This window comes from Herpailurus yagouaroundi, unplaced genomic scaffold, assembly GCF_014898765.1.
Source record: "Herpailurus yagouaroundi ecotype Mexico unplaced genomic scaffold, PumYag 182, whole genome shotgun sequence".
NCBI classification, from domain to species: Eukaryota; Metazoa; Chordata; class Mammalia; order Carnivora; family Felidae; genus Herpailurus; species Herpailurus yagouaroundi.
Window position 1 is genome coordinate 14,922,079 of NW_024412413.1, and position 23,172 is coordinate 14,945,250.

At 47.9% G+C, this 23,172-nt stretch overlaps 1 protein-coding gene across 3 annotated transcripts in view; it reads right to left on the minus strand.

Annotated features, from left to right (window-relative positions):
• Positions 1-23,172, minus strand: part of ABTB3 (ankyrin repeat and BTB domain containing 3) — a 313,737-nt gene that overhangs the window by 63,172 nt on the left and 227,393 nt on the right. For 2 of the 3 annotated variants that reach the window (XM_040490986.1, XM_040490987.1), the window contains exon 4: positions 15,455-15,607. In XM_040490986.1, the coding sequence (XP_040346920.1) occupies positions 15,455-15,607 (153 nt within the window). Of the gene's footprint in view, positions 1-15,454; positions 15,608-15,778; positions 15,888-23,172 lie in introns of those variants that run through there. The other variant, XM_040490988.1, reaches the window with a different exon arrangement.

The window sequence follows — 23,172 nt, forward strand, 5'->3', positions numbered from 1 at the left end:
TAGCAAAAAGATGAACAAATTGAGACTGTTCTGTGCTGAAGTAAGTCACACCAAGTTCTCTGTGCACCTTTCTAAGGAAAAAAAAAGTATATATTATTGCAGCGAATGGAACATGTAACAGTGCAAAGTTCCTAGGAGAAATCTTTGTCCAAAAATGGTGTCTACCTGCTGTTTAATGCTGCTATACCAAAGTACAGAGAAGGGCAGGCTCATTAACCTGACTCGGATAAGGTAAAGAAAGTGTGAATCCACGTGCTCCTCCCAGCTAATCTTTGGGAGAGATCCCAAGGGGCCTGGAACCTTTCTCCTCTTTAGAAGTAGATGGCCAGTTAGTGGCAAAACCCACTGTGTTTGCCTCCCTGCAAAACAAATTCTGGGTCCATTCAAATATGTGAAAAAAGATGTCTCTCAAATGCAAGGGCTACAAACACCCAGGAGAATGAACCTAGTGTGCTCATTTCTGAATATGCTGTCATGTGATTTTGAGTAGAAAATGATGAAGCATCATTACACATCTCTTGCTTTGGCATCATGGCTTATTTTAAAAGAGTCGAAAATAAAGCCTATCCTTTAGAGAAAAGAGTCACCCCTAATTTTGGCAAGGCCTTAACGTATCCCTTTTTGGCAGAGACTGGTTATAGTCCCCCAGAGAGTTCTTTATCTCCTTCATGTATTGTTATAGGACCTGAATTTTTAGCTGCCCAGAGAAAGATGATAACTCCCCAGCTCCCTGACGATCAGATGTGGCCAAATGACTAAGTGCTGACCAACAGGAAGTAAGGGGAAGTGATGTGTGCAGTCTCTGGGGTCTGCTCTATCCTTCTACTTTTCCTCTGCCCATGAGGGAGAGAGGAAGTCCCGGTGGGTGGAACCAGCCATATGGCACCACGCAGAGGAAGGTAGCACCTAAGGAATGGTGGAGCAACAAGAGGGAAGGTGCCTGGGTCTCTGAGGTGGAGACGCCATAACAGCCCCGACTGCTTATGCCTGGATTCTTGTACGAGGGAGAATTTTAAACTCCTCTCTTATCCAAACTACAGGTATTTTGCATGTCTGTTACACCTAATGAATCTGTATGCTAATGAATCCATTCCACAACCGGTTTTTAAATTAAAATCAGTTCAGGAAAGCACACAGCAAGTGCTAAGTACCCGCTACCTATTATGTTAGGTGCTGGAGATTCAAAGAGACAAGCACACACCCCATCCCCCAAGGAATCTAGAAAGAACTAATGGTCTTCTATTTAACAGTTTTCACAAACACACACACACCTGTTCCCGTGGTATGAGAGCAAAGTTTGAGTGTTACAATTCCAACATTCCCAGTGACAATAGCCCCATAGGATGCTCTATGATGGGTGCACAAATGATTTCTGTAAAAGGCCGACTAGGAAATATTTTAGGCTTTGTGGGCCATACGGTCTCTGTCATAAGTACTCAACTCTGCCACTGTGTGAAAGCAAAGTGTGAAAGCAGCCACAGGCTATATAATAAGCAAATGGGTATGGCTGTTTGTCCAGGCAATTTTATTTGTAAAAATAGGTGGCAGACAGCTCTGGTTTGCCAACCCTTGTTCTATGGTAAAATATTTAAACAGGATAACCTTCTCTTTGGGATTTACAAGAAACACAGCATGTTAAAAGCATGGAGAAAGTTTTTTTTTTTTTTTTTAAAAAGCCTACTTAATTTTACTTTGCCAGTGTTCCCCAAATTTGAACCGCTTAACACTTTTTTTAAAATAATGCTTATTAATATCCCATAACTGGCCTTCTAAATATGCTGTTGCAAACACTGGCTAAGTAACTTTTATTGTTAATAAATTAATTTAGGCACACATAAAAGAAAAAGCAATACAATGGCCACCTATATGCTTACCATTATAATTATATTTATAAATATATAAAGCATGATAATTACAAAGTCCCTTAGACCCCCCCTCCCGATTCCATCATCTCATCTACTTCCTGAGATTACCCTATCTCATCAGGTTGAATTTATCATCCTCATGCATGCTTTAGATGTTTTACTGCTTTTATTAAATTCCTGATAATATATAGACTGTTTCGCATGTTGGTAAACTTTATGTAAATGTTAGCACACTACACAAATCCTGTCGCGATTTGCTTTTTTTTTTTTTTTTTTTAACACAATATTACATTTCTGGGATTTGACTGTGTAATAACATGTAGATCTGGTTCACTTACTTTCCTTGCCTTGGTATGCCATTGAATGAACATTTACTCCTTCTCTTGTAGACAGCTTGTTTCTTTTCCCTTTTCTTCATTTTGCAATTATAAACACAAAATGAACACCTGATTTCCAGGTGGAGGAGTTTCTCTAGGGTATAAACCTAAGAGTAGAATCATGTGTTTCCGAGTTTCCTTGAAAGTGGACTCAGAGTCCCCTTCAGTGATGTACTGGGGTTCTGACTGTTCTAGATCTTTGCTCAAATCTGGTATCATCAGACTGTCACTTTTTTGCTGACCTGATGGGTGTGAAAGGCATGCCTAGGTGTGGTTTTGAATGCACTTCAGGATTATAAGTGAGGCTCAGCCCTCTTCATAGGTTTCTTGGCCATGTGGTAGCATATTTCCACGTTAAGCCTTCACAGGCATCTTTGGCACTGGTCAACAGCTATGTTAGATTTGCACAAGAGGCTGCCATGCACCTGAATTTCTTCTTCTTCTTTTTTTTAATGTTAGTTTATTTTTGAGCGAGAAAGAGAGAGACAGACAGAGCATGAGTGGGGGGGGAGGCAGAGACAGAGAGGGAGACACAGAATCCGAAGCAGGCTCCAGGCTCTGAGCTGTCAGCACAGAGCCCAAGGCGGCACTCGAACTCACAAACCTTGAGATCACGACCTGGGCCGAAGTCGGATGCTTAACTGACTGAGCCACCCAGGCGCCCGGCACCTGAATTTCTAAGAGATTCTAAGGCTGGAGACTGTACGAGGTGGGCCTCATTCAAAGTTACTTTCACACCTCCTGATGTTGATTCTTTGACTGGAGCTACCCCCTTCAGCAGAGAGAATGGGGCTTTGGAGTCTGTAGACAGACTTGGTTCAAATCCAAGACAGGACACATTCTACATGTGACAGTGGGTAGGTTTATGAACCTCCTGGAGCCCCAGTGTTCTCAGATGTGCAAAGGAAAATCGAGCCCTTTCATAGAGCTGAATGGAGCAGAGCACGAGAAGCACCCAGGACAGTGTCTGGCCCAGGCAGGTTCTTGATTGTTAGTCCCTCTATCATCTGCTAACATACAGGAGAGACCGTGAGCTGAACCTCTACCCGTTTCTTTCACCTTCTGCATGCCTCAGTTTCCCCCACAGGTAAAAGTGTCATTCCCATGTGCACGCCTAACGTTAGGCCACAAGGCTGAATAATCTTCAGGGCTAGACAGGCCTTTGGAGATCATCAAGTCTGGTGATTCTTAATGATTTATAGAGAGATTTAATGAGCTGATGAAAAGGAAGTTCATTCTGGAAAAATGGCACAGACAACAGAACATCGTGATGCCTAGAAACTTGCTGAGTGATTGGGACCCGTTCCTTCGCTCTTACCCAAAGCACCTTTGTTGTCATGGTTTTGAACAAAGTACTTTGTACTAAGTACATGCCTTTGAATGAGTACGGTTGCCTAATTGCTAAGGGAAGAGAATATTCCTGTGTAAGTATTATTTTAAACTAGAATTTGAGAGATTTGCTAGCAGCTAAGTAAATAAAGCACCCTGGACAGAAATTTAACAGACTCAAGAGGAGGCCAAACAAAACAAAACAAAAAAAGGTCCCTGTTCCCAGGAAGCCAAATCCCATATGGCAAAGTACACACCCTCACAACTGCCAGCTAGGATCGGAAGCTCCAATTTGGAAGCGAGCCCCAAATGCCATTTAAGATGTAGTTCTCTGTGTTGCCGTGAAGCATCAACTGTGTTTCTGTTTTGCTTTTAACACTTGGAAAGCTCAGAACAAATTCCAAGTGTTGGCAAACTGTCTGTCGCCTGCAATATGGTTTCCGCCCACGCCAGACTGCAGAAAGCAAAGGGTGCTGTGCTCCCCTCACCGGCATGCCCGGTGGCGTCCTTTCGTCTGCATCTTCTGTGCTGGCACAGCAACCTGGGGTTCTGGTGGGCCCTCTCCGTCTTGGTTCCCTTGGTGACCGCTGCCTCTTCTCTGGCCTAGGGCCTCTCTTCCCTCGTGTCACGGTGAGGCCTCTTCTTCAGTCCCTTCCTTGGGATGCTCTCACCCGCACCTGTGACATCAGTGGCCACCCATCTGCCAGCGTTGCCCCCAAAGGCCTCCTTAGTGCGACCTCTCTTTGAGCTCCACACTTGCTTACCCACGTCTCCCATGTCGAAGCCTATTCTCATCTGTGTCAGGCCAGGAAAAGTCTTAGTCATTTAGTACAGTAGCAGCACAGTAACAACCTTCTGCATCATTCATTCGTTCATTCATTCATTCATTCTACTGGGCCCCAACTAAGTGTCAAGCTCTGTGGTAGGCCCCAGAATTCAGGTATCTGATTTCTTCTTCTTCCTCTTCTTTTTTTAAAATGTTTATTTGTATTTGAGAGACAGAGAGACAGAGTGTGAGTGGGGAAGGGGCAGAGAGAGAGGGAGACACAGAATCCGAAGCAGGCTCCAGGCTCCGAGCTGTCAGCACAGAGCCCGATGCGGGGCTTGAACCCATGAACTGTGAGATCATGACCTGAGCCGAAGTCGGATGCTTAACTGACTGAGTCACCCAGGCACCCCTCAGGTATCTGATATCTGCCCTAGCCAAGTAAGCCAGCTGTCTGAGATAAAGTCCATGCTGCAAGACCCTTTCTTCTAGAATATTCTATGCCCCCTAACCTCTTCCCTAACTTCTGCTCACTTGGGGCAAGGCCCTGCCAATGGGGAGCCATATCTGCCACATACTTTCTCCTTTCCTTCTGCTGTCTCTTCTCACTACTGACCCCACCTCAGGTCACAAATGCAGCTGGTAATGGGCACTCGACTGCTTTGAAGAAGTGTGGTTGTCTAACCATTGATGGCCTTCAAAATCTCCTACTTGTCACTGGGGTGGGAGAGTGGCCCCCTGGCCAGCTGGCCGGGTTGAATCTCTTCCTGCACCCTCGGGGGCTGGCTCACCAGCAGAGACAGGAGGGCAGAGGCCTCAGCCTGGGCTACAAACCATATCCCAGATGGTATACTACCACATGTCATTGAGACACTTATTTCTGCTCTCTACCAGAGGAAGCTGAGGCTATTGTTTTTGGTAACCAGGAGGTAACCTTCTGGGTCCAGAGTGGAGAAATAAAGATAATCGCTAATATCCGATGTGCATTTACCATGACACAAGTATACTATGTGGTTTACATGCTACATGGTGCTAATAAATACATATTATTTTACTGGATCCTTCCTACAACTTCATGAGGTGGGCATATGGTTGTCCCCATTTTGCAGAGATAGAAACTGAGGCCCAGAGAGGTAAGTAACTTGCCTAAGGTCATATGGAGAGTAAATGGTCAAGCCAGGACTTGAACCCAGGTAGTCAGGCTGCAAGGCCTACACTCCTAACCACTGAGCTCTGCTTCCTCTCTGTTAGATGCTCGGGGAGCACCTGACTCACTGGCAACCTTGCTCTGGTGGAGAAGCCCTACATGGACTCTCTCATTTCTGCAGACAACCAGCTGGCATGGCAACTTGTCTTTGACATTTTCAAAACTGAATCCATTATTACTTAGCTCATATTGTCCTTGTCCTCTATTTGTTAAAAGCATCCCTAAGCTACACACCCTCCCAAGACAGAAACCTCAGGGTGAATCTTTAATGTAAAAAATTTGGTGAGGGGAATAGGTTACCACATGCTACGGAATGCAACAGTCACATGGGTTTCCCTGCCGTCTCTGTCCCCCAGTGTGATGGGTTGAATTATGTCCCCTTTCAATATGTTGATGTCCTAACCCTCCACCCGTTTACATGTGAATGTGACTTTACTTGGAAATAGGGTCTTTCTAGACGTAAGCAAATCAAGATGTGGTCATGGGGGTGGGTCCCAATCCAACATGACTGGTGTCCCTATAAGATGAAAATCTGGACAGAGAGGCCATGTGAGGAGGAGGCAGAGACTGGGGTTGTGTTGCCACAAGCTAAGGAATAGCTGGCTTTTCTAGAAGCTGGAAGAAGAAAGGAAGGATCCTCCTCCAGGCAATCTGGAAGGAACATGGCCCTTGATTTTGGACTTCTGGCCTCCAGACCAATGTGTCTGTTGTTTTAAGACGTCCTGTCCATGGTATTTTGTTACAGCAGCCACAGGAGTCCCATACACTCATTTTCCAGTTCTCCTCCGCGGGTGTGGATATGACCCCGGTTACTGGCTTCGTATCTACCCTTTCAATGACAGCCCAACATGGATAGCAAATACACGTGCATACTTCACACAAGGGTGACACCTTAGACACTATCCTGCATCGTCTCTTTCATTTGGTAACACACGACAGCCATTGAAAGAAATTGTGGTCAAATATATACAACACTGATTTACCGTTTTAAGCATTTTAAAGTGTGCGCATTCGGTGGCATGAAGTACCTTCCTATTGTCATGACACCATCACCACTGTCCGTCTTGGGGACTTGTTCATCTTCCCAAACTGGATCTCTGTCCCCAGGAAGCACCAAACACCCCAGCCCACGGCTGCCAGAGCCATGCCTGACACCCCTCACTCCCTCACCCCACATACATCACCAAGTCCTGCTGCTTCCACCTTCACTGGGTCTCCGGCCCTCCCCACCTCTCAGTCCGACTGCCTGCGGCTCTCACCTGGGTTCCCGAAACAGATTCTGGACTCTGGCCCCACCCCTGCGCGCCTCAGCCCATTATCCACACAGCCACCAGCCCTTCCTTCTAAACTACAAATCTGATGTCATCTCCCTGCTTAAAAGTCTGTGACGGCTCCTACGTCCTGCATATACAGTCAGATGAGCTCAGCCCTATTTTCGGTGCCTGGTCCGGAGCCTGGCCCGCAGGAGGTGCTCAGGGGGGTGGTGCTTGAATGGTGTGAATTCCTTAGGTTTCCTCCAACCCGAGCTCCAACCCTGAGGACCCCTGTGTGGTCCCCTCCGTGTAGACTGACTTCCCTTCCTCTCCTCTCTTCACTTTCTCCACCTGATCAATCTGTTCATTCGTCAGCATTAAGATCGAAGCTACCTCGTATGTTTCCAGCTGTCCCGGAGCCAGATCTTTACTGCCCTATAATAGTTACCAGAATTTTCTGTAATTACTTGGGGACATGCCTCTCCCCCGCCTGGCCATGGGGGACACACATGGGATGTCAGCCACACAGAAGGTGTTCGGTCTGTGCCTGCTGAGAGCAGGACAGCCTTGCTAGCTCAGCTCTTGGAGCAGGCTTTATGGCCTGTCCCTGACACTGTTAGGGGAGAACAGCTAGCCTCACCGTGACTCTCCTGGGATCAGGGAGAGGGCAGTTTCCGGTCTTCCAGGAGGCGCTAATGCACTGACATCAGTGTGGGGACAGCAGTGGCTCCACCAGGTCACCATGGACCCTGAAGCATAGATTTAATGTCCGCTGGAGGTGAGGAAGGGACTGGCATTCTGTGGCTGTCCTTCCAATGCCAGCCCCTCTGGAGAGGCCGTGGGGAGCTGCAGGAATTTTCCAGAGCCAATCAAGGACAAGGGCACTCCAAGGAAGAAGAGAGAACAGCTCTTGACTCGGTGAGAGGCTGGGGAGCCTTCCGGGGCCCACAGAGCCATGCCAGGGCCCAGGTGCTCCACTTCCACAGGTGACCTTCTGAGGGAGGGAATGGGGAGGCCTCCAGGTCTGGATTCAGAGGTGGATATGGAAATGACCTAGGGAAATGGCTGGCGTGGATGTGGCTCCGGATGGAACCCTTTCCCCCAGTTTTTTTCCCGGTCTTCTGCCTAAGATACCAAGTGTACCTTTAAATCAGGAGTGTGACACTGTCTTTCCCTTTGGGAGCCCAAAGTGCTCTCTGAATACCGACCGCCCACTTCTCCCTCCTCAATCCCTATCTACCCCACACTGCTTCCCTGTCTTTGCAGCACTCAGACTATGTGAGATCATCTTGCCCATTTGTCACTGTTGTTTATTGCCTGCATTTCCCCAGCGGTGCCTAAGTCCTGGGGTCCTTGTCCCCCCGCCCCCCCCCCCCCCCCCCCCGCCAAGCCCAGAACAAGGCCTGGTTCCATACAGATGGGTGGAGAATGATGGAGAGCATCCCTCCTTCTGACACAAGGGCCGGAAGTCCCCTCACAGGGCGATACTCTTCTTAAAGGGCCACAGATGTTCATGGGAAAGAGGGCCAACAGCTCCAGCCGCACAATGCCTGTCTCCTAGGTGACTCGGTGATCACCAGATGCTATGGCCCTGACGTGGCCTCCCTATGCCCCCCACAGGGCGTCACGGACCACCAGCACCCCCATACATGTTGATAAACAAACCTGAACCTCCAGCTGTCATTTGAGGCTATGTGGGAGGCACCAGAATTTTAGGACAGGTACTGTTGGGGTGCAACCTTCACCTTAGAACCCAGTTTGACCCAAACTCGACAGATGGGAAAAGCCTGTTAACCTCAAAAGGTGTCCGGGAGACCTGAGAAGGGTTAAAAGCAGCAGGTCAGGGGCGCCTGGGTGGCTCAGTTGGTTAAGCATCTGACTTTGGCTCAGGTCGTGATCTCGAGGTTCATGGAGTTCGAGCCCTGCATCGGGCTCTGTGCTGACAGCTCAGACCCTGGAGCCCGCTTCAGGTTCTGGGTCTCCCTCCGCCTCTGCACATCCCCAACTCGTGCTCAGTCTCTCAAAATTTAAAAAAAAAAACAACAACTTTTTTTTAAAGTAGAGGTCAAGCAGGGTTCAATTCATTAAATTCATACTCGGCTCCCTTCTAGGGTTCCCCACCCCACGAAGCAAACTTGTCCTGTGAGATGGGCGAAGTCACCTGTTACACAGCAGCAGACCCAGATGAGAGCATCGAGACTGTTGTTTGGCACCTAGTAAGTTCTCAGTAAATGTAACAAAAGAGGGAAGGAAAGAACATAACGACCCTGGTCTCCTGAATCCCATCCTGATACCCTTCGCACCTTACCGCTCCCTAAACTTATCCATTCTGGGACAGCTCAAAATCTGTTTTGAATTTAAGAAATACTTGCAAAAAGTAACTGTTTCCTGGAGTGAGCTCATCATTCTTTTTTTTTTTGTTTTTTTTATTTATTTTTTATTTTTTTATTTTTTTATTTTTTATTGTATTTTATTTATTTTTTTAATTTTTTTTCAACGTTTTTATTTATTTTTGGGACAGAGAGAGACAGAGCATGAACGGGGGAGGGGCAGAGAGAGGGAGACACAGCATCGGAAACAGGCTCCAGGCTCCGAGCCATCAGCCCAGAGCCCAACGCGGGGCTCGAACCCACGGAGCGCGAGATCGTGACCTGGCTGAAGTCGGACGCTTAACCGACTGCGCCACCCAGGCGCCCCTGAGCTCATCATTCTAATAACCCCTAAATCCTGTTGGTAGATGCTGTTGATCAGCTAAGATAGGATTTGAGAACATCCCTTATTATCATTATTTTAACACAGCCCCACTCTGGAGCAGAAAAATTGCCTCTTACAAATACAGGGAAATAAACAGGATTTACTCTGTGTACTTCTAAACTGTTTCAAGACCAATTATTAATAAGAAAATGTAAAACCCTGCCTGCATGTATTATTTGTTCTTTCTTTTATTCTACAGGCCCCCTCCCCCACCTCCCAAAGGAGAGGAAAAAGAGAAGAAATAAAAGGCTGAATTTCCCAGGTTTACATTATCTGATATTTTAATTAAGGAAGAATAAATGGGTCACCCCTGTCAGCTTACAAACTGCAGCCGCATCAAATGGTGTTCCTTTTGAATAAACCCCATCACCATGGTGAGGCTTTACTGTAGCCGAATAAAGACAAAAGCAGAGCTCCAGCAGCATTTGGCCAAGGTCACTCTGAAAATCAATGGCTGTACTAGCATCAGACCTGAGAATCCTTGACTCTGGTTGCTCTGTCCCAGCTGGTATCCAGGCTGCCTCCCACCAGGAAACCTCGGCCAGCTGGTAGGTAATTATATGTGCTAATAGTCACTGACACTCTAGTCACCAACACCGAGATCCCAAGTTCCTGCGTTTGTTAGAAGCCCCAATGACCCGCACTTTTCTAGGACTGTTTACTTAGAGAAGCGAGCTCAGCTCGGCTGGGCTCAGAACCTGAAGCCTACCTGGCAACTTGGAAGGTGAATGTCTGGGAGTGGGGGGAGGGGAGAGAGCCAAGGAGACAGTGTTGTTACCTCCACTGGCCAGGTCCTCCATTCTAGAACTCATCTGCCTCACAGTAGCTGTGTGACTTCAGGCAAGTTCCATTACCTCCATTAGCCTCAGCCTTCCTATCTGTAAAATGGGATAAAAAAGTCTGCCTTGCACAATTGTTGGCGACTGCATGCCACGAAGACAGTGCCTGGCACAGAGTAGGTGTCCAATACCTTACTTTCCCTGACACCCAGCAGACTCAGGACTATTGCAAAGAGAAGAGCTGGAGCCTCAAGGTCAAATCAGATTCGAGCTGGTGATGGCAGGCAAGGGTGGTGGGAGAAAGCAGGCAGATAAGGTGCCACCCCGAGGACACAGGGAGCAGGGGAGTCTAGTGGGCAAAGGATGGGCTTTGGAGCATGGGCCACAAGGATCCCACCCCTGGTGCCTCCATCTATAAAGTGTCCCACCAACAGCCTCCTAATCTGTAAAATGGGGAGATAACTGGCACACAGTAGGTGCTAAATAAATGGCCGCCCCTTAACATCTCCCCAAGACCTGCCGTTATTCTAGGTGACAAGGTCATCCCTTATGGGATGACAGTGTAGGCAGGAGCTGCCTAGACAGAAACCTGAGTGGTTAGAATTATGGGCCTGGGGGGTCTGGGGCACCTAAATCCATGTCCTGGCTTCAGCACTTACGAGTCCTATGACCTGGGGCATGTTACTTAACCTATCTGTGCCTCAGTTTCCTTATCTGTAAAGTGGACATAATAATAGTATCCACTTCGTAAGGTTTGGAGAATATTAGATATTAATGAATCTGTGTAAAGCACTTCAAACAGTGCCCAGAATATGGTAAAGCATTCAATAAAGGCCAGCAATGGTGACTTGATCAGCCCTCGTATGTTCCTGGGCCAAGGGGCATCTCTGGGGTTTCCGGGGTGGGGGCGGGCTCTGTTTTATGCTGTAAACCCTCTATTTCCTGGAAGACCCCAATCAGATCAGAAGGGTGGAAATCTCTGTGGCCTGGTCACACGATTGGGCCAGATGGATTTCAGAGGAAGGGCAGTTTCTCATTGGGTGCACAGTGGGGATTTGAAAATAGTGACTATGTATGAGTTCAAAGTCTTTCACAATGTGTGTTCAGTGTGTGAAGTCTCTAAGCTCTTTGAGGGTTTGTGTTCCAAGTTTGAATCTGTGGCCTCTGGGCTTCTGTATTCAAGGTATGAGGTCTGCAAACTCATTAAGGTGTGGGTTTCAAAGTTTGCCTCTGAAGTATCTCGAGTATGTGTTCAGGGTGTGAGGCCTCTGAAATCTTTGAAGATGTCTGTCCTAAGGTGTTTTCTAAATTTATTTTTATTTTCTGAGGCATGACCAATGTATCATATTAGCTTCAGATGTACATAATACAGTGATTTAACACTTGTTATACATTGTGAAATAGTTACCACCATAAGTGTGGTTACCATCTGTCATCTTACAAAGTTAATACGTATTATTATTATTATTAAAAAATTTTTTATATGTTTATTCATTTTTGAAAGAGAGAGAGCACAAGCAGGGGTGGGGCGGAGAGAGAGGGGGACACAGAATCCGAAGCAGGCTCCAGGCTCTGAGCTGTCAGCCCAGAACCCAACGCAGGGCTTAAACTCACGAACTGTGAGATCATGACCTGAGTGGAAATTGGACACTCAATCGACTGAACCACTCAGGCGCCCCAGTTAATACATATAACTGACTATATTCTTCATCCCCGTGACTTACTTATTTTATAACTAGAAGCCTGTACTTTTTTTAAAAATTGTTTTTAAACATTAATTCATTTTTGAGACAGTGTGAGTGAGGAAGGGGCAGATTGAGAGGCAGACCCAGAACCCGAAGCAGGCTTCAGGATCCCAGCTGTCAGCACAGAGCCCGACGTGGGGCTCAAGCTCACAGGCCGCGAGATCATGACCTGAGCTGAAGTCAGAGACTTAACCAGCTGAGCCATCCAGGCGCCCCAGAACTTTTTAATCCCCTTTACCCATTTTGCCCGCTGCTCATTACCCTCCTCTGGCAGCCACTAATCTGTTTTTTGTATCTATGAGTCTGGGTTTTTTTTTTTTTTCTTCCCTAGATTCCACACATAAGTGAAAGCATATGGTATTTGTCTTTCTCTGACTCATTTCACTTAGCCTAATACCCTCAAGGTCCGTCCATGTTGTTGCAAACCAAGATTTCATTGGTTTTTATGGCTGCATCGTATTCCACTGTGTATAAACACCACATCTTGTTTATCCATTCATCCATCGATTGACATAGGTTGTCTCCATGTTTTAGCTTACAAATAATGTGCAGTAAACATAGGGATGCATATGTATTTTTTCCAATTCGTGTTTTTGTTTCTTCGGCTGGATACCCAGCAATGTGGCATTGCCGCATCCTGTGGTAACCCTAATTTTAATTTTTTGAGGCACCTCCATTACCGTTTTCCACGGTGGCTGCCGTAGTCTGCATTTCCACCAACGCTGCTGAGGGTTCCTTTTCCTCCACATCCTCGCCGACACCTGTTTCTTGTCTTTTTGCTAATAGTCATTCTGACTGGTGTCAGGGGATATCACCCTGGGGGTCTGATTTGCATTTTCTGGACGAGGAGCAATGCTGAGTAACTCTTCATGTGCTTGGTGGCCATCTGGACGTCCTCTTTGGGAATATGCCTATTCAGATCTTCTGCCCATTTTATAATCAGATTGTTTTTTTGTTACTGACTTGTATGAGTTCTTTACATATTTTAGATTCGTATCTTGAAACACAGACCACCAAAAGGTTCAGAAACTCCACTCTTCCTCACAAATCCCCAGTAGCAGATGGATGTGAAACATTTAACAAACAACTCAGAGACCTCAAACTCTGATATGAAGACCCTCAAACTGCTCAACAACTCACACCTCGGACAAGACACCCGAACGTCTCAGAGCTCTCATACTCTGAACGAAGATGCCCACACAGCTCATCAACATAGACCTGCAAAGACCAGCAAATGGCTCAAGGGATTCACTCTATCGGACGCACATACCCAAGTGTTCAGAATGCTATACTCTGTGTACAGACTGGCTAATACTTCAGAGACCTCACAATCTGAAAACAGATACAGAAACAGCACAGAGACCTACAGATGGACATATCTTGGACACATACCTGAAGCTGCCTTGCAGATCATATACCGAGAATACAAACTCCCAGATAGCCAGAGGCCTTACACCTGGGGAAACAGCCAGCCAGTTCAGGGCCCTCAAGAACAAAGGCTCCAACCAGCCAGTAGGTCTCACACATTGATACAGACCCTTTAAACAGCTCAGAGAACTCTCACTCTGGGTTCAGAGTCCACACATCCAGGATGCGGAATCCACAAAGAATCGAGGGACTTCCAATCCTGCGCGGACCATACTAAATGGCTGGGAGACCCCAAATCTGGGATACAGACCCCCAACAGCTCAGAAACATTACACTTCAGGGACACAGACACCCAAGAACTCAGAGACCTCACACACTAAGGGGGAAAAAAAAACCCAAACTGTTTAGAAACCCCACATGCTCAGGAATGCAAATCAAAATCATAATGAGTTATCAGCACACCCTTGTTAGAACGGCTAGCTATTAAAAAGCTAAGAAATAACAAGTGTTGGTGAGGATGTGGAGAAAAGGGAACCCTTGGGCACTCTTGGTGGAAATGTATATTGGTACAGCCACCATTCCATGATAGAAAACAGTGTGAAAGTTCCTCAAAAAATTAAAAATAGAACTACCATGGGATACAGTAATCCCACTTGTGGGTTGATATGCAAAGGAAATGAAAACAGGATTGCAAAGAGACATCTGTACCCCCACGTTCAAATACAGCATTAGCCACAAGAGCCAAGATATGGAAACAACCTAAGTATCAATGGATGAATGGAGAAAGAAGATGTGAAAAAAATATATACGTACATAATGGAATATTATTCAGCCACGAGAAAAAAGGAAACCCTAGCGTTTCCATCAACTTGGATGGATCTTGAGGGCATTATGCTAAGTTAAATAAGTCAGACAGAGAAAGGCAAATACTGTGTGCTCTCATTTATATGTGGACTCTAAACAGAGCTGAGAGAGACGGAGAGTAGAATGGTGGTTACCGGGGGCAAGAGGGTGGGAGACATGGGGACATGTTGGTCCAAGGGTGCCAACTTCCTGTTATAAGATGACTAAGTTCTGGGGATCTAATGTACAGTATGGTGATTATAGCCAATAATACTGCATCATATACTTGAAAGTTGCTATTGCTAAGAGAGTGGGTCTTAAATGGTCTCACCCCAAAAAGGAAATGGTCATCATGTGATGGAATGGAGGTGTTAGCCAACACTCTTAAAGGTGGTAATCATGTTGCAATATATAAATGTATCAAACCAACAGCTTGTACACCTTACAGGTCCACAATGTTATATGTCAGCTATGTATTAATAAAGCCGGGGGGGGGGGGGGGAAGAAAGAAAAATAGAAAGAAAATAGTGACAATGAACACCCGGAAGGGAGACAGCACACATATGCATACACACCTCTGAGCTTCCTGCTGTTTTGCATTTAGACCCAGGTTTTGACTCAGCTGAGTGGTTTATTTTCTTTCTTTTGCTTTGGATAAAAATGAGCCCCCATGCACGGGGGGGGGGTCCCCAAGTGGCCCAAGAAAAATTCCCACCCTGATGGGGGAGAGACCTTGTTACAGGCGCGGGAAATAGAGGGCTCCCGCCATCCCTATGGATGTGAAAAATCAGAGATGTGCTTTCACCCAGCCAGCAATTTAAATGTGCAAGATTTTGTTGGAAAACTACAGGAAGACCATAATTTCTTTCTCTTGGAGTGAGGGAAGAGGGAGAGAGGGAGGGAGAGGAGGAGAATGAGACTCAAAGAATGTGAACAGAAACAGGCAGGCCGATAACTGGTCATCCAAGAGCGGAGCGTTCCCAACACGCCTTGCTCCCGTCCTCCACCATCCCTGGAAGTGCGGGGACCCGCTTATCCTCAAGCCCGCGTCTGTCATTTCAACCGTCTGCGGGGCGCACGGCGGGCGCCGGGCGGGGCTCGACCGGCGGTTCCGCCCCCCCCCCTCCCCGGGGAGGACGCCCCTCGCTGCGCCCCGGCCCGGCCCTACCTGAGCTGGCGCGGCTCGCAGTCCACGCCGGGCAGCAGCAGCCGGGCCGCCTGGCGGACGTCGTCGCTGTCCATGGAGAAGCTGCGGCGGTGGCCGGCGTGCGCCACGGCCACCCGGATCCACTCCATCAGCGGCGGCAGCACGAGGAAGGGCCTGCGCGGGAGGACGCGAGAGCGTTAGGGCGGCCGGGTGGCGGGGGCTGCAGGCTCAGCCCCACCTCCTGCTCGCCGGCCCCCACCCCCCCACCCCCGCCCCTGAGCCCCCCCACCCCCACCCCGCTTTCCCTGGGGACCCTGACTCTGAATCCCCGTGTGGTGGGAGGACCTTTGGAGACATCCTGATCGCACGGGTGACCGCACCGGCGACCCCGGGGCAGACTCTCCGGAGTCTTTGGGCCTCAGTTTCCTCATCTGCAAAACAGGGATACCGTGTGACTATCCTGCGAGTGTTATCTCCCTCAGAGATCATGTGAACACACAGGAGATGGCTCACTTAAAGCACCAAGCACAGGGGCTGGCACTTAGTAGAAAACCCAAAAAACGCCTGGGGTTATTGGTACTTGGGACTCCCCATTCTGGATCCGGCCCTAAGGTGTCCTCCAAATCTCCCCTCCCATCTCCCCTGGCTCCCCTCGTGGAGCTCTCCCAGCCCCAGCTCTGCCTGAGCACCACGCTTCCAACAGCAAAGACCCAAGACCCCACGCAGTCTCCGGAGCCAGGTGGCTCTGCCCAGCACAGCCAGCACAACTGCCGGCGCCTGGGGGCCTGGCCACACCCCCTGAAGCTCCGGGAGTCTCAGGTTCCTCACCAGCTAAGGAGACCACAGCAGGGGCCAGCTTGTTGCAAGAATTAACTGAGACCCTGCCCCAGGCTGACCGTACTTTGTAAGTGTAATACATTTGTGCCAACTTCCTGTTTCTTCCAGTGATGATTACAAACTCTGTCCTCCCATTAGGATCGCTGGGTTGGCCGGGGAGCCCTATCTCAGGGATTCTGATTGAATTCATCTAGGATGGGGCTGGATACTGGCAGTTTTTACCCCCCCACCCCCACCCCACACACACACCCAAGGGGTGACTTCATTGCACATCAAAATTATCTGGAGGGCTTGTTAAAATACAGATTGCTGGGCCCCACCCACAAGGTGTCCGATCCAGTAGCTTGGGGAGGTAGACAAGAATCTGCATTTCTAATGAGTTTCTGTGTGATGTAGATACTGCTGGTCTGGGGTCACACTCAAAGAACTTCTGCTCTATAGGAATGCAAGCTGGTGCAGCCACTCTGGAAAACAGTATGGAGGTTCCTCAAAAAGCTAAAAATAGAACTGCTCTATGACCCAGCAATTGCACTACTAGGCATTTATCCAAGGGATACAGGTGTGCTGTTTCGAAGGGACACAGGCACCTCCATGTTTATAGCAGCACTATCGACAAGAGCCAAAGTCTGGAAAGAGCCCAAACGTCCATCGATGGATGAATGGATAAAGAAAATGTGGCATATATACACAATGGAGTATTACTCGGCAATCAAAAAGAATGAAATCTTGCCATTTGCAACTACATGGATGGAACTGGAGGGTATTATGCTAAGTGAAATTAGTCGGAGAAAGACAAATATCATAGGACTTCACTCATATGAGGACTTTAAGACACAGAACAGATGAACACAAGGGAAGGGAAGCAAAAATAACATAAAAACAGGGAGGGGGACAAAACAGAAGAGACTCATAAATATGGAGAACAAACTGAGGGTTGCTGGATGGGTTGTGGGGGGGGGGATGGGCTAAATGGGTAAGGGGCACTAAGGAATCTACTCCTGAAATCATTGTTGCACTATATGCTAACTAATTTGGATGTAAATTTTAAAAAATAAAAAATAAAAAAAGATAAAATAATGCTATTATTATCACACACACACACACAAAGAACTTCTGCTCTAGGGTTGGTGGAGGGCCTGGGAATGTGCATGTGCGTGTGCGTGTGTGTGTGTGTGTGTGTTAAAATGCACACCCGCCCCACCCACCTCATCTCCAGAGATGCTGATTTTGTCAGGTCCACCAATATAATTTTTTATTTGTTTATTTTTATTTTTTATTTTTGAAAGAGAGAGAGAGAGACAGAGTGCAAGTGGGGGAGGGGCAGAGAGAGAGAGGGAGACACAGAATCCGAAACAGGCTCCAGGCTCTGAGCTGTCAGCACAGAGCCCGACGCAGGGCTCAAACTCATGAACCATGAGATCGTCACACCTGAGCCAAAGTCGGACGCTTAACTGACTGAGCCGCCCAGGCATCCACCACAAATATAATTTTAATAAGCAGCCCCTATGATGCTGATTTAAGTAGACCAAAGAACACACTTTGAGAAATGCAGATTTCGCACAAACGTGCAGACCAAAAATGTTTCCTGTATTCGGCAGAACCATGGTTAGGCTGAGGCAAGCAGGGCACTCAGGGTGCAAAATTGAAGGAGGCCAGGTCATGCAAATATGTTCTAGGCACCTCTCCTGCCTCACCTTGACCCCAGTGCTGCCATTCAGTCCAGCATGGCTGCCATGGGGTGGAAAGAGGGTCGTAAATGGAGGGTTGCCAAGGCAACAAACTGCTCACTGTATACAGGCATCCTGAGCTGCCTACCAAGTTTTTGGTGGCGAGTTCCAGTTTGCTAGAAAGCAAGCTGTATATCCAATGTTAACATTCAACAGTTAAGCTTTTTACAGTCGTTCTCAATTAATCCCATTCATGATCTCCTTGAAATGCTTAGGACCAACCTATAAGCTAGTTGTGACTACGCCTATTTTCTCCATCAGGAGAATGACGCTTATTGAGGTTAAGTAGCATGCCTTGGATTACAAGGTCAGCAAGTGTGAGAGCTAGGAGTTAGAGCCAAGATGTCTGAGTACAGAGCCTGTGTGCCATAACCCCATGTGGTACTGACATTCTCTTGTCTAACTTCCCAGCATGTGCTCTGTTACCAGCATGCACGAGAAGAACGTGCTGATCTGGTCACGGAGTTTCCATGGCACACCACTTTCATTTCCGGCCACGCAGCTCAGTCCCCTGTCTGTAAGGCCTCCAGCTTTTTAAAAATCCGCACCCCACTTACCCTTCCAACTACAGAGCAAATCCTACCCTACCGTAAACATTCCTCCTGATGATCCACTCCCAGTGGACCCCTCCTATAATAGACCCCACTCCACTGACCTTACCCATTGGCCTTGCAGATGCCCCAGTAGAAGAATGTAAACTCCATTGGGGGCAGGGACCTGGGCCTGCTAGATTCACTGATTCAGCCACGGCCCCAGGACGGCCCTGGCAGCCTGGAAGCACTTAATAAATACTTGTTCACCAGACAGACAAAGATTTACCGATTTCCTACCGGGTACAATGGATACAATCGAGTTTCTGGACCCATGGACCTGGGAGGCAGTCTCCCAGGGAATTTCTGCCTGAGTCAGCCCGCTGCTTAGGCTGTCGCCCTCATTCTCTCGTTCTCTCCATCACCTAAACTGAATCAGGCACTCAATAAACACACACTGACTTGGAATTGAATTGGATTCTACTGTCTCAGGTGAGCCAGACTTATTTTTGTCACCGTGTCTCCGTCGCTGTAGAAACCAGCCCCGAGCGCTCAGAGAACTCTCCTCTGGGTTGTTTTCCCAAGGCAGCCGCCATCCCATCTGGCCTTTCCTTTGCTCGGTGCCCCCCAAGCGCAGCCCAGAACTCTCAGCCCCTGGGGGGCTGCGTCCCGTCTCTACTGCAGAGTGCCCTTCGGCTTCTACCTTTTCTGTGAGGTGCGAGGCCCAGGGCACGCCGCCAGCTCCTGATGAATACTGAAGAGGAGAGAAAGAGACACTGCTGTCTTCAAAATAACACCTGTACCAAGACAGCTGGCGAGCACCAGAAGAAGAAACCTTGAACCCTAGGGTTCCAGCCTGCTCTGGACTTTTCTCTGTACCTATTCTCCTTTCACCATTGCCTTCTCTCTCTCCATCACCCTGACCTCAATAGTTTATAAGCACATGAATTCTTTGCCAGCAACTCATTCAAAAATCTTCTTATCCTGTCTACTCAGAGGGGGGAAAAGTGTTATTTTGTGATGTTTCTTTTGGAGCAGGTTGGAGACGGGGAAGAATTCTAGGGCCTGAGTTAAGGAGAGGATGCAGGAAACGGAAGGAGAAAGGCTGCATTCTCCTGATGTATTTTTGAAGAGAACCGTGTTCCATTGACTATCGACTTTGTTCTGAAGTTGTCTGCAGTGACTAAAGCCTACAGGAGGCTTGTGAAGCCCATGGCTCAGTGAAGTGGTTAATCTTAGACTGTGTGCTCCACAACAGAATCACGGGGTACTGTGCGTATTGTCTGAAAATTCCCCAGGCCCTGATTCACCCCCAGAGTTTTGGTTTAACAAGTCTGGGGTGGGGTCTGGGCATGTGCATTCTAAATTTTTTTTTTTTTAACATTTATTTATTTTTGAGAGACAGAGTGAGACAGAGCATGAGCAGGGGAGGGGCAGAGGGAGAGGGAGACACAGGATCTGAAGCAGGCTCCAGGCTCAGAGCTGTCGGCACAGAGCCTGACGCGGGGCTCAAACCCACGAACTCACGTGAGATCATGACCTGAGCTTAAGTCGGACGCCCAACTGACTGAGCCACCCAGGTGCCCCAGGGCACGTGCATTTTATTTTTTTTTTAATATGAAATTTATTGTCAAATCGTTTTCCATACAACACCCAGTGCTCATCCCGACAGGTGCCCTCCTCAATGCCCATCACCCACCGTCCCCTCCATCCTACCCCCCATCAACCCTCATTTTATTCTCAGTTTTTAAGAGTCTCTATGGTTTGGCTCCCTCCCTCTCTAACTTTGGGCACGTGCATTCTAAATAAGCTCCTTCTGGGGTTTGATAACTCCAACTGGGTGGCCTGAGGTGAACAGAGGGAGGGCACGGTCAACTCAACCAGGGCAGTGGCCATTGAAATCTTTGCTGCGGTGTTCGAAGAGAAGGTCTGTGGGGTTGGGACTAGGGATTCTAGAAGGGAAGAGAAAGCCTAGGGGTGGGCTTCTTGTAGCATCAAGAGAGCAAGTCGGCTAAGGAAGGTTATTGGGCCCCAATTCGAGTGGTGGGAGATGGAGAAGATACATGGGTGGGGCCTTTCTGAAACACTGAAGAGAAAGCTGGTGAGGAGGGTGACCGCCGAGATTTGAAAGGGAGTTTGGGCGGGGAGGGGCTGGGCACTAAGGGGGATGGTTGGGTATGTGGGAGAAGCCTGGTTTGTCTGGGGTTCAGCAGAACCGGATTCTAGCCCTGAATCTGCTAGAAGCCCACGGCAGGATTCTGGCTCTGATCTGAAAATAGGTTCTCAGTGTTTTCATCGGTAAAGTGGATGGGCTTGGATCAGATGGTCTGTTTCAGGAGTCAGCAAACCTTCTCTGCACAAGGCCAGATAGTAAATATATTAGGCTTTGTAGGCCATAGAGTCTCCGACTCAGCCACTCAACCTGGCCATTATAGTGTGAAAGCAGACCCCGACAAAGAACCTGGCTGTGTTCCACGAAAACTTTCTTCACAAAATCAGATGGCAGGTCATAGTTGGCCGACCCTGGGTCTATTCATTCATTTCCTTCCTCCTCTAAAATTCTTGGAGTATATTGAAATATAGACAGTTTCCTGGGGGCTGAGGAAGACGCCCTGAAGATGGGCAGAAGCACGTGAAGATCTCAATGATGGGGACAGAAAGCTTTGGAGAGATTAGAAAATAGGGCCCTCCCACAAGGAGGTCATGGTTGCATTTGGGGAATACTGAACCACAGGCATCCCCAGAGGCAGCACCTCAAGAATCAGGTCAAGAATACAACCCAAACCATGTCATGGGTGTGTAACTGATGAAATGTCCTCTGTTAACGTCACTCATTCATCCAACAATCCTTTAGAGAGCACCCATGCTGCAGGCACGCTTCCAGGAGCCGGAGACAGAGCAGAGAACAGGACTTGTCAGGTCCTTGATCTCACAGAACGAACAGTCTAACAGGGATAAAACACAGATAAGGAACATATAAACCAACAAGTAATAAAGCAATTACAAACGGTGATCAGTGTCAGTGCTGGGACAGAGAATAAAACAGGGTTTAGGTGGAGCAATGTGAAGGCCTCTCTGAGGAGGTAACAAAACCTCAAAGACAAGAAGGGATTGGCATATGTGAATGAGTGTGTAAAGACATGGATGTTCCAGGCAGCATTAACTGTGCAAAGGCCCTGAGGTGGAAAAAACCTTTGCAGCTCACCAAGGGCTTTCACTCATGCATCATCTCCTATACTGGCCCTCCAGGGATGACAGGGGTGGCCAGGACATGAATGAGGAAAACTCATGGTGGTAGGTTGAATAAGAGCTCCCAAGATATCAAGTCCTATCCCCTGGAACCTGTGAATGTTGACGGCAAAAGAGACTGCTGATGTAATTCAGTTAAGATTGTGAAAAGGGAAGAGTACCCTGGATTATCCAGGTGGGCTCTACGTGCGGGCATCGGGGTCCTTATAAAAGAGAAACAGGGAGATTTGGCACAGGTGATAGTGAAGCAAGATGCTCTGTTGTGGGCTTTGAAGATAGAGGACGGGGGCACAAGCCAAGAGGTGTAGCTCTAGAAGCCGGAAAGGTGAGGAAATGGATTCTTCCCTCAGAGCTTCCGGAAGAGAACAGCCCTGCTAACACCTGGAGAATAAATGTGTGTTGTTTTAACCCACCAGGTTTGTGGGGACTCATTACAGCAGCCATAGGAAACCAATAGGATCACAAAGCCGGGGGACCGATAGGGTCGCAGCGGGTTAGTGCGGAAACAGGATGATGAAGAACGAAGCACCAGCATTTAAGCTGAGAATGAAGGCGTCCACAGGGCTCTGGAACTCACCTCACACACATAAACTGCCTTGTTTCTGAGGGCAGAGAATACCTCTGCATAAGGGCTGCACTGTATCCCCTCCAAATGCTTATGTTGAAGCCCTAATTCCCAGCACCTCGGAATGTAATTTTTAAAATGAGGCCATTAGGCTGGGCCCTAATTCAGTATGACTGATATCCCCATAAGAGGAGGAGATGAGGGGACACCTGGGTGGCTCAGTTGGTTAAGCGTCCAACTCTTGATTTCGGCTCAGGGCATGATCTCATGGTTCATGGGTTTGAGCCCCACATCGGGCTCCACGCTGGCAGTGAGGGGCCTGCTTGGGATTCTCTCTCTCCCTCTCTCTCTGCCTCCCCCAGCTCACATGCACGCTCTCTCTCTAAAAATAAATAAGCAAATTTAAAATTAAAAGAAGAGGAGATTAGGACACAGAGAGACACCAAGGGTGTGTGTGCACAGCAGGGCACGATGTGAAAAAGGTAGCAAGAGACAGCCATCTGCAAGCCAAGGAGAGAGGCCTTGGGGAAAAAAAATCAAACCCGCTGACACCTTGATCTTGGACTTCCAGTCTCCAGCACTGTGAGAAAATAAGTTTCTTTTATTCAAGGCGCCTAGCCTGTGTTAATTTGTTACAGAAGCCCTAGAAGACCAATACACCTGTGGTTTGACTTAAGTCCTGCCTTGCCCTTGAGGTTTTGGTCTGTGGTAGACAAATTTCACTTGGACGCTCCAACTCTTTAGAGAGCTGACGGTTTTCAGTTCATTTCCTTGAACCTACTGACAACAGCGGGTGAGTTCAAAGTCATCTGGAGGCCGTACAGGGCAGAG